Source organism: Plasmodium fragile (genome assembly GCF_000956335.1).
Source record: "Plasmodium fragile strain nilgiri unplaced genomic scaffold supercont1.63, whole genome shotgun sequence".
NCBI lineage: Eukaryota > Apicomplexa > Aconoidasida > Haemosporida > Plasmodiidae > Plasmodium > Plasmodium fragile.
The window spans coordinates 101,701-113,135 of NW_012192643.1; the positions used below are offsets into that span (position 1 = coordinate 101,701).

The 11,435-nt window shown below is 40.5% G+C and overlaps 4 protein-coding genes across 4 annotated transcripts; 2 read left to right on the forward strand and 2 right to left on the reverse strand.

Moving 5' to 3' along the window:
• AK88_04448 (uncharacterized protein) lies at positions 1 to 1,162 on the reverse strand (the record flags this gene model as incomplete). The annotated part of the gene is made up of 3 exons (XM_012482058.1): positions 1 to 457; positions 586 to 922; positions 1,120 to 1,162. 3 exons carry the CDS (start codon positions 1,160 to 1,162, stop codon positions 1 to 3), a joined length of 837 nt encoding a protein of 278 aa, XP_012337481.1.
• Positions 1,163 to 1,762: 600 nt separating this feature from the next.
• On the forward strand, positions 1,763 to 3,094 carry AK88_04449 (lipoyl synthase, apicoplast; the record flags this gene model as incomplete). Its single annotated transcript, XM_012482059.1, has 1 exon — positions 1,763 to 3,094. The coding sequence occupies one exon, from the start codon at positions 1,763 to 1,765 to the stop codon at positions 3,092 to 3,094; it is 1,332 nt and encodes a 443-aa protein (XP_012337482.1).
• A 531-nt stretch (positions 3,095 to 3,625) lies between these two features.
• Positions 3,626 to 7,063, reverse strand: AK88_04450 (uncharacterized protein; the record flags this gene model as incomplete). Its single annotated transcript, XM_012482060.1, has 1 exon — positions 3,626 to 7,063. The coding sequence occupies one exon, from the start codon at positions 7,061 to 7,063 to the stop codon at positions 3,626 to 3,628; it is 3,438 nt and encodes a 1,145-aa protein (XP_012337483.1).
• Positions 7,064 to 8,371: 1,308 nt separating this feature from the next.
• On the forward strand, positions 8,372 to 9,853 carry AK88_04451 (aspartate carbamoyltransferase; the record flags this gene model as incomplete). Its single annotated transcript, XM_012482061.1, has 3 exons — positions 8,372 to 8,860; positions 8,963 to 9,460; positions 9,722 to 9,853. 3 exons carry the CDS (start codon positions 8,372 to 8,374, stop codon positions 9,851 to 9,853), a joined length of 1,119 nt encoding a protein of 372 aa, XP_012337484.1.
• Positions 9,854 to 11,435: the final 1,582 nt, after the last annotated feature.

The following is an 11,435-nucleotide window of genomic DNA, read 5'->3' on the forward strand; positions in this document are numbered from 1 at the left end:
TCACTCCGTGCTGCTATCCTCCGATTCATCAGATTGCAGTATGTTCAAATCGTCGTGCACATTTCTGAAACGAGATTCATACACAGTGTTGCCAACACGAATACAAATTCGATTCACATAAATACAAAATTCGTCACTCTCTGAGGTTGAGCTTGAACTTAAATTATTGTCCTCCACAATTTTCCCAATGTCTGGCCAACAGGTATCCCCTACATTCAGTTGGCTTTCTTCAAGCAGGGGTTCCAAATTGATATCAGTGTATGCTAAGGAAAGGTGACATATTCGTTTAGCATACTGGTTAGTGAGACCAAATTTTTTTAAAACCTTTTCTATTTGTTTTAATAGAATATCTAAATGTGTTTCTTGTTGATCGGGCGTGACAGAATATGCACAAAAGTATTTCGTATGCTTTTGGCTTCGGTACAGGTCCACAGAATTTTTAAAAAAAAGGTGAAAACTGCGAAGAGCGGGGGGGGGGGGGGGGGTTTATACATGTGTCCCCTTTATAGTTATGGAATAGAGAACAGCGCAACCTCATGCCAAAATGTTGATGACGCAAAGCAGAGAGACGGGGGTCAGACTTACCAACTCTGTGTTTCGAGTTCTTCCCTTATCTTCGTAACGAACGAAGTAATCATGTGCTTCTTAATTTGCACTGGATCTGCTATCGTTATGTGTATGTGGTTTTTAAATTCTTTTTTGTTACTCTCCTCTTTTGGTTTCTTCTTACATTTGTTTAATGCGTCCAGCTGGTAGAACACATGCTTTGATGCTTCCTCTGCGTTTAATTCGTCTCTCTGGTTATTGCACGGGTTAGTTGCCTTCTCTTTATCTTTGCTTATCTCCAGTTGCTTTTCTACGAGTTTTTGGAGAAGGTCCAAACACTCCTGGGACTTTTTCTTCACGTGATCGTTGGTCTTAACTGGGTTTCGTAGTGGAAACAGGGGAAAGAGTTACAAATGAGTACATGTGAAGACACACATGCGTACTTACGCATATGTCAAGGTTCATTCATGCTGGTCAAGCCACGCAATAGCGCTACCGGGGAAGGGTTAATCCTTTGGATACACACCCCCTTACTGCTTCGGCAGTAGTCGACGCTTCTTCTAGTTCTCTAACCTGGGATGTAAATGTATGAGCTGAAGTCACCTCGGTTTAGCATTTTTCACGCTTTTCACTTATATATATATATATATTTTTTTTTTTTTTTTGCCTCCGCACACCGTGTGGACTCTCTTCCTGCCTACTGCTTTGCTACAGATGAGGGGGCAAAAGTATAATTAAGCGAAGGGGTACGGAAACCAAAGGATACCCCAAATGATTAGAAAAACATTGCAGTGTTGTTAAATGTCAATCCTGTTGCGTTTTACTTCCCGCGCGACTTCGTAGTGACGTAGTGCAGTCGATGTGCATTATGGATAATAATGCAAGTGCGCGCCTCAAAATGAGGCCAAAATTGCGGAACACCTGGAACACATCACCACTTTTTTGTGCAGCTCCTCGTGAACGTACATCTATGTTTCCCTTACTGCATGCTGCGGAGAAAACACATAAATTTTAATGGCACATAGAGGGAAATGTGTTTTCCCCAATTGCGAATAGCCTAATGTGAGCCTTTTTTACCATGCACCTCTCCCCCGTAGTAAGTATACAGCAGTTGCACCTCCGCCCCTACAACCGCTAAACAACTGCAACGTCGGCTAGGTAACGAGTTCCCCTTTTCCCTGTTTTTAATACTCGTTCCATGACACCTCCACGAAATATGCGCGTCCTGATACCCTCCCTTTACATATATGCATTTTTTTTTATATTTTGTGTTAGATTGAAATATGGGCAGAGCAAAAGAGTTGCAAGGGCCAAACACGCGTCGTACGATATACCTCCCAAAGGAACGCGCGTGAAAGACATACTGGAAAAAAGTGCACAACCAAATTGTAATGACCGGACGAGGGGAAAATGTAAGAAGTTCTTTTTTCTCTGGAAATTGGAAAAAATGAGAGATGCACATTTGAGGGGTCAGACGAACGTAAAGAAGAACCACCTTTGTATCGAGTCAGCTACGTATGAAGCGTCCTTGGGTGAACATCAGCTGAAGGAAGAAAGGAATGAATCTCTTACTAATGTGGGACAGGATAACACGGAGCAGGAACAACAGAAAGACCTGCTACTTGTACCAAAGGTTGGAAACAAAATGCCAGAGAAAAAACCTGATTGGTTTCATGTTCCGGCACCCACAGGCAACAAATATAACCAACTAAAATCAGATTTGAAGAAGCTGAAGCTACACACAGTTTGCGAAGAAGCGCAGTGTCCTAACATAGGCGAATGCTGGAATATTGGCACAGCAACAATAATGTTGTTAGGAGACACCTGCACAAGGGGGTGTAAGTTTTGCTCCATAAAAACATCGAGCAAACCGTTGGCACCAGATGCTAATGAACCCTTTAATACAGCAAAGGCTATATGTGAGTGGGACATCAATTACGTTGTTTTGACTTCAGTCGATAGGGATGATTTACCAGATGGGGGAGCTAGCCATTTTGCAAAAACTATTGAACTTATAAAATTTTCAAGACCAGAAATTCTCATCGAATGTTTAGTTTCTGATTTCCAAGGAAATGTAGATTCCATTCGCAAGCTTGCCAATAGTGGCATGGAGGTTTATGCGCACAACATTGAAACGGTTAGGAGGTTACAAAAGTTTGTGCGTGATAGGAGAGCAAACTATGAACAGTCATTACGGGTTCTAAAAATTGCAAAGGAAATCAATCCCATGTTGTATACCAAAACGAGCATCATGTTAGGGTTAGGGGAGACTAAGGATGAGGTTCTTGAAGCTATGTCAGATGTAAGACAGCACAATATAGATGTGATAACATTTGGCCAGTATTTACGGCCAACCAAGAACCACCTTAACGTTGTAGAATATGTCTCTCCGCAAATGTTTGATTATTACAAGGAGGAGGGAATGAAAATGGGATTCAAGTACATAGCCAGTGGGCCCCTGGTTCGGTCCTCCTACAAGGCCGGCGAGTATTTTATGAAAAGCCTCGTAGACCAACGCAGGGGCGCCAAGTTGCATGCACAGGGGTGACGTGGGGACGGTTTCAAAAAGGGGAAGAAAATCATGTTATGTCTATTTAGCAATTTATAGGGTGGGTTAGGGAACAAACTGAAAAAAAAAAACTTGGAAAAAATACGCCCAGTTAAGCCCTTTTTCCTAGAATCACTTGGGGGAAAAAAAAAAGGGGGGGGCGTTTTAAAAAGAAGAAACCGCGACCATCCTAGTCGCACACGCCACAGGCGCGTCTTTGGTTGGGTGAAACTGCTGGTCTCACTCCATCCGCTTCTGGACATTTGGCTGCGTTCGCGCTTGCTTAGGGTCCATTTGGGGGGTATCTTTTTGGCCATTTTTGATGCCCATTTTGACACATCATTTTGACACATCATTTTGACGTCTATTTTTACGTGCCACTTTTTTAAAATACACAAACTTGCAGCCATTGCGAGGGTCGCCTCAGACTAATTGGTGACTCAAATATGAGGCGCACATAGCAGAGTTGGCACGGGTAAACACGTTTTGCTTGTCTATCTCAGGGATCTGTTCACCCCAACTGCATCATTGCTACACTTGGATGAACTCCTGAATGACGATGGACTTCTCCGCAATTTGCCTTATGTCCGGCCGCTTCAAAAGGAGCGCTTTGATTTTTTTCAGCGAAATTTTGCAAGCCTTATTTGCATCCTCCTTTCCACGAAGGGAATGAAGTGGCGCGTGCTCATCACTGGAATCCTCTTCATCATCGTCTCGCAAAAGTGCATTGGTAATTTTGGTGACCTGAACTAGCCAATTCTTATTACGATTATATATCAACAAATTATAATTGCTTTTAAGTTGATGAATTCTTTTCTTCAAAATATCTACATCATCTGTCATCAGGTGGACAATTTCTTCTAAACGTGGCATGGGGCAAGTCTCACCATCACCACCCTCTGTCTTCATGTGAAGGTCGTCCAGTTGATGCAGAATCAAAGAAGCATTACTAATAAATGTATTGAATATACATTCGTTGTGTAAATATGTATTTCTTTGGTTCATCAGGAAAGATAAAATTTTGGAGTCTAATTTCTGCAATATCTTGCTGCACAAATTTTGAAATAGATCATCTGGGAGGCATTTTTTCATCTTAAAAAGATTGCTCAGGATGTACTCATGAAAAATATTATTCGTTGAGAATAAATTATACATTCTGATAGAAATAAAATGGTAAAATGCGTCTAGGAAATTATTCATCATTTTTTTTTCCAGTTGATTGAAGCTGGAAATGGTTTCTTTCAAATATTTCTTGTTTTGGAAAATGGCGAGGAATTTGTTTATCGAGCAGAAGGATACGTAGAGTAGACACGTCTTGCTGCATTCCCCTATCAGATCGTTTATGCTGTTCCAGTGGTGTCTAAATTCGTCCTTGACAATGAGAAGTAGCTCCTTCACCACCTGGTGGAGGTACTCTTCCACAAAGCGGTCGCAGCGGGCAGTGTAGCTTCCATCCTGGGGTTCACCTCCCCCCCCCTCGGCGTGATGAAACAGAGCCATTCGCTTTGTGACCTTTTTCAGCAACTCTATAAAAATGTGGACATACTCACTAACGCAGTCAGCCTCCTCGAGAATGATTTTGTTCTTCAACTTCACGCAACAGTTGTTGGTGGCCATGTCCTTCAAAATATCAACAAGGAAGTCCTTTTCGATTAGTAGAAAGAAGTTTCTCATGTAAACCCCTTTCACCTCGTTCGGCTCTTCCGTTCTTGATTTGAGCAGTTCCTGTATGTTGCGCTCGTTGGATTCGTATGCAACTGTACCGGTAACTTCACCGGTAGCTACATCAGTAGCTGAACTTGTAACTAAACCTGCATCTGCGTCTTGGCTGCCGCCGCTGCTGCTCTCTTTTTTTTGCGCACCGGGTGCGAACTTTTCCACATCTAACACTCGCACAAAAGTGTTATTCAGAAAGTCGTCCAGCAAATGCTTGCAGTTGATCTCGTCATATAGCATCCATTTTTTATACAGCATGAGAACGTTGTGTATGAAATTTAAAAATGCCTTTTTTATTTCACTCTTATTTTCTTCCACATGGTACAGCTGAATGAAGTAGGCACATCGACTCAGTATGTACAACCTGCACTCGGTGATTATTCTAAAATTTAGCTTCCTTATCACTTGTTCGCAATTCGTTATGTCGTATAGGATGTGCTCCTTCTTCTCGCTGCTCATCATGCTGTAGGTCCTGTAAAGTCTTTTTATGTCTATCTTGTCTTCATCGTGTTGGCTGTCCTCAGAGGTGCCGTAGCCGCCTCCTGATGGGGGAGAGGAATCCTGTGTGAGGCTTCGCCGTTGAGCCATTGAAGGGTCTTCACTGGAGCGGCTGCCACGGTGCTCATCGGTATGTTCATTGCTCCTCTCGCAGCTACCTTCATTGCCACCTTCACCACTGCAACCCAGCACGTCGTGCAACGCCTGGCCCATCACCACGCTTCCCTCAAAGTCCCCCTCATGGACAAACTTGAGGAACATTTTCAATATAGTGTTGCTAATCACGGACTGGTAAAACAGGTACTTTAGTCCCCACTCCGGTTTGTCAATTTTGAATAGAGGGCTTTTCTCATTTTGGAAAAATGATCTAAAAAATGTGATTATGGAGTTAGCCATTTGGTCGATAAATTTCACGGGGCAGTCACATCTATGATGAGAAAAATTATCTGCCCTATTTTTTTGGCCCTTTAAATAGTCGTCAATTCTTTGCATCAAATTCCAGCTAATTAGTGTGTGTACAAATTCGTGGCTTTCCTTCTCGAGGAGTGAAATGTACGTGCTGTTGAAGATGACGGCACTTTTGATTTTTTCCTGGAGCATTTTGGCTTTGTCCTCACTATGGTTATTCGATAAAGCGGTGTCATTACCATTCCCTTCAGTGGTATACTCGTGGGGTGTTCCACCTGCCGACGGTCGTTTCTCCGCGAAGATGGGGAACTCCTGTTCAGCATTAAACGAGTACTCATCATCACCATCGGCAAAATCGTTTAGGAGTTGCTCCAGTGCGTTGGTTAAGACATTGGAAATGTTATTACCCCACGAAATGCTAGAGAGTAAAAACTGAGTTCTACTCATGTAATATTCTGTTAGTATGGGTAGAAAAAATTGAATCCCCTTCGCAATTTGTTCCTTACCGTTTTTTTTAAATGAGTGAAATTTCCTGGTAATGTCTAAAATGATACTCAACGTTTCGTCGTAATTTCTGCTGACTGCACATTTCTTTGCGTAATCAAGTCTGATTAAGCTATTTTTTAAGATTACAATGTACTCTTTTTGCTTGGTTAATTTTTGTATCATTTTCATTTCGCTTATCATATGTTCAATAGCATTAGAGCTTCCTTCCGTTTCTGTTTGTAAAATTTTATTTTTTGCTAACTCCTTTTTGATTGAGCACAAATTGGACAGATTTTCCCTCCCTATCCTTAATTCCTTCTCGGCACTCTTTTCCAATTTTCCATTTATTTCTTTAATTTCGCGTTGACTCTCATCAATATACGTGTCGATTGTTCTATAGACCTCTTGTATATTCATATCTTTTAACTTGTCATATGTTAAGATGGTATTTAGTAGAGTTATTTTTTGTGCGCAATGTTTTAAATTTTTATTTTCCTTTATCGTGGGTTCTATTTCGCTATCACTTGTGAATTCATCAGGCGAATCATGCTTTCCACAATTTGAATTCTCCTCTTCAGGACGGTAGCTACTACTATGTTGATAATAATCTGGGGAAGGCGGTTTAATGATACTTCTCCTTTTTGTTTTCTTTAGCTTCCTCTTTAGGAATTCTAACAGGATTTTTTTAATTTCCTCCTTTTCTTCCCTGTTGTGAGTTGTTTCGTTTTTCCCCTTATATGTATGTAAAGCGTTTTTTAAAACATTTTCTATTTTGTTTCTTTTCCCTTCCTCATTGTGTACTTTGTGCTCCTTCTTCTCCTGCAGTTTGTCCCTCCGATCGAAGTAACTTGCTATGAACATTTTTATTTCCTTTTTTTGGCGTTGTAAAGATGTCTTTATGGCTCTACGGTTTTGTATTCATATTTGGCTTAAAGGGAATCTCCATGAAATTGTTACTTGTGTCTAATTTTTGGCTCGCTTCTAAAATTCCTAACATATTTCGCAGTTCGCCTACCTTGTGAACATACGTAGGCCGATGTGCCCCCTTGCCTGCTTATTGTGTTGCAGCGAAGGGGGGAGTGGGTACAAAAACGACCGCTACTTTGGCGATGGTCGAATACGGGATCCCTTTTACATATCGAAGGACATATTGCCTTTTTGTTGGGGGGGACATGTCCCTAAACGGGGGACTATTTTTTTTGCACGTATAATGAAAGTGCTATGTAAGCACACTATGCGTACAAGATAAAATGCAATTTAAACGGAAAAAAATCATCACCAAGCGGTGACGTAGCAAACGATGCTCACGTTTTTATGTTGTGCGCAGCCGCATTGCTGCTACGTGAGCTGGGAATAATTTTTTTTTTTGTCGCTTCCATTTTGGCCTCTTTGCGCTTTTTTCAAATCAAGTCGCCCCTATCCCGGTGTTCAGTAATGAAAAATGAAAATGCATATATGCATAATAGCAAGTGCGATAAAACCCGAATTGACAACTTCGGTTCATTCTTTTACCCATTCGTTATAGCACCTTTTGTCGGCAGCGCAAGCACTCATGGTACATATGCCTGTTGCACGGCTGCTCACACTTTGCATATATTTCCAAAGCACCGCATTGGTGAAAGAGCACGTACATGGAGGTGAATAGAACAGAATGACTTAAACGCGCGAGCGCCGATTTTTACAAATCAGTTTTAAGTGTTGTTACTTTGCTGCTTTGTTACATAACTTTTTTTTTTTTTTTTTTTTTTTTATCTTGTGCGAATTTGTTCTCAAATGGGTTAGCCTTTCCGTTTGTGTTGCACGCATGGAGGCCACAGAATAAAATAACTGCAGGACGGATTGTCACACCTATCCTGAGAGTTGATGCTCCCCTGTAATTGGCGGTTTATTTTTTGAATGCATTTTCCGTAATTAAGTTATTCCCCTACATTTTGTTCATCACTTAGGAGCAACAATTAATAATGTCTACATTTTTGCCACTCAAGCACAGTTAAAGAAAAAAAAAGAAAAAGCGCTTCCTCTCCTTCGCATGTTAGCTTTGTGGAAGTTTAAAATTGGCATTAAGTGAATGTTGCAAACTTACTGAAATTGTGATTACTTGTCATTTGTTGTTCTCTCTATCTTGAACTTTGTAACTTTGTTTTTTTTTTTCTTGCCGCACGTGTAAAAATGATGGAAATAGGGGGCTCACTGGCTTTAGCGTTCACGCTTTTATTGGCTGTAGTTCTGGCTCACATAACCAGATGTAGGAGAAAAAAGAAATTAATCGTCGACAGAAAAGGAGAGCTGAACAGCAAGTACAAAATCGATTTTGATTTAATTGCACAACGAATGAAACTTAAGAATGTAATAAATGTGGATGACATAAGTGACGAGGAATTGTTAGTCATTTTGTTCACCGCGAAGAAGTTTGAGTCTTTGCTAAAAAATAAGGAGGACACCAAATTCCTGGACAATAAAGTTTTCTGTAGTATCTTCCTGGAGCCTAGTACAAGAACTAGATGTTCCTTTGACTCGGCAATTCTGAGACTGGGTTCGAAGGTGATAAATATTACGGACATGAATTCCACGTCTTTTTACAAAGGGGAAACTGTCCAGGACGCGTTTATCATTTTGGCGAAATACGTGGACGGGATTATATACCGGGATCCCTCGAATGTAAGTGGTGTGCGGTTTTTGCACGAGTTTGTTTCACTGATACAATTTCTGTAACCCATTTACCTCACCCATTCATATATCCATTGCTCCAATTTTCAACAGAACAATGTGGACCTCGCCGTTGCCTCATCGGACAAGCCAATCATCAACGCTGGAAATGGAACAGGGGAACACCCGACGCAGTCACTCCTAGACTTTTACACCATATACAACTACTTCCCACAAATATTGGAAAAAGACATAAACCAAAAAATAAACGTCGCCTTTGTTGGAGATTTAAAAAATGGAAGGACTGTCCATTCGCTTAGCAAATTACTTAGCAGATATAATGTCAATTTTAATTTTATATCATGCAAGTCGTTGGACATTCCCAACTATATTGTCGACATTATAACGAACAATTTGAAAAGGAACAATTTCTACCATAAAAATTCTATCAGAAAATATGATAATTTGGAGAACGGATTAAAAGACGTGCATGTGATATACATGACGCGGATACAAAAGGAGAGGTTTACGGACTTAAACGAGTACAATGCGTATAAGGACGCCTTCATTCTGGATAACAACGTTTTGAAGAATACCAGGATGGATACAAAGGTGTGTACCAGCGTTTTGTTCCCCACGCAATTATTAAGGGCGATTATATTTATTTGAGTTTTGAAAAAATTCAGAGCGAAACAGAAGGGCTGCCTCCAACGAAAAAAAAAGGAAACCGCTACCTTTTAAGCGATGTCAAAATTGGGCATGCCTTTTGTAAAGCTGCCCTGTTCATGCGCGTTCAGTTGGCATACAAGAGGTGTATTTTCGGCGCATTGAAATATTTCACCTTTTTGTTATATTTTCTTCCCCCTTTTGCAGGTCCTGCATCCCCTTCCCAGGGTTAACGAAATAAATGTCGAAGTTGATAACAATCCCAAAAGTGTGTACTTTCTGCAGGCCGAAAACGGGTTGTATGTGAGAATGGCCCTGTTGTATCTCATTTTTTCGTAAAATAGCTAGCTGCAAAAAAAAAAAAAAAAAAAAAACAGGCGACAAAAATGGCGAAAAGAGCAGCAATCCTATTTTTCCATTTTTCTCCAGAACATTCCTTTTTTAATTCCCTCCGTGGATTTTCCACAACTTAGTGGACAATTGGCTACTATGTGTGTACATCATGGCCCACGAATTTTCCCGTTTTGTACGTTTTTTATGTATATAATTTGGGGCATGTAATTCAGCTTCACAAGCGTTTGTTCCTTCCCCGTTTTATTTATTTATTTATGCGTCTACAATTATCAGCAGCAGAGATTAATTCACTTTAAAGAGAAATGCTCACCTTTCTGTGCATTTATTAAATGCCGTAAAGGTGACGCCATTTTTGCGCATAAGGCAGTAGCACAGGTCTGCCCTTTTTATGTAGTTCCCTTTTTTTTTTTTTTTTTTTTTGTACAAGCGGGAATTCTTTTCTTTTGTAATATTTTCTTATTTTCTTTATTTTACCCCCCATTGTAATACATCCCCCTTTTGCGCGCGTACATTTGTACGTACCTATTAGCACCCCACACGGTGCCACTTTGCGCTTACACATGTCCTTTTCGATCATTAGTGCAGAAGTCTCCCCATTGAGCGAAAAGAAGCCAAGGGGGAGAGCGCTTTAAAATGTAAACTTGTCTAATTAGTTATGTAAAACATAGGTAATTATATGACCCATATGTTCGAAGGTGTAAAAAAGGTACACACCGTGCATACATGCATAAAAGGTCGCGTCCGACACACAACATTTTTCACTTAAAAGGAAATTTCCGTTTTGTTTTTTTAAAAGGGAGTAACTGCAAAGGTTATGGCTTCCGCTCAGGAGTGATCTCCCCATAACAACGTTTTTATGTCTAGCGGAGTAATGGGACCGATATGTAAATGGTAAGTAGAGCATTTCACTGCTGCGCCGTTTGCTAATTACTTTTTTTGTGCTATTTTAGAAAGGACCAATGTGATAATTCGGGCTTGAAAAGAAGGCAGACATTTGAATGAGATCATAATCCATATTTTCGTGCAACACCGATAAAGTAAAATAAAAGGGGGGCTATATATTCGCTAGTGCAAAAATGATAGGATCGTTCCCTTTGCAACACACATAGGTGTATGCATTATACGTGCGCTCGAATTGCCTACGCGCTTTAATTAAATACACATGTTGATTAGTTTATGCGTGCGGTCATATTCCCCTGTTCGAATACGTCCTTAACCTTGTCACCAATTTGGTGCATTTTACAAAAAAATAAGAAACAACTGCTATGTGTTCTAAGTCGGGAAAACGCAGGACCGGGAAAAACAAAATTCAGAGAGTGATTGAATGAGCCTTTTCGCGACGCATGTGCTCACCTACACAAATACACACACGCGCCTATTTTCTAGCCATTTTGTTCCCATGCTATGCACAAGTTCTTTTCTAATTCCTTAAAGATGCCCCCATTAGCCTATGTTCCCACTTACCGGACGAAGATGTGTGTGTATTGTGCGCATCTATTAGTACAACACAGATGTGTGCACACTATATGTATTACCTGTGTGTTGAAAAAATTTCTTTTTTTTTCGC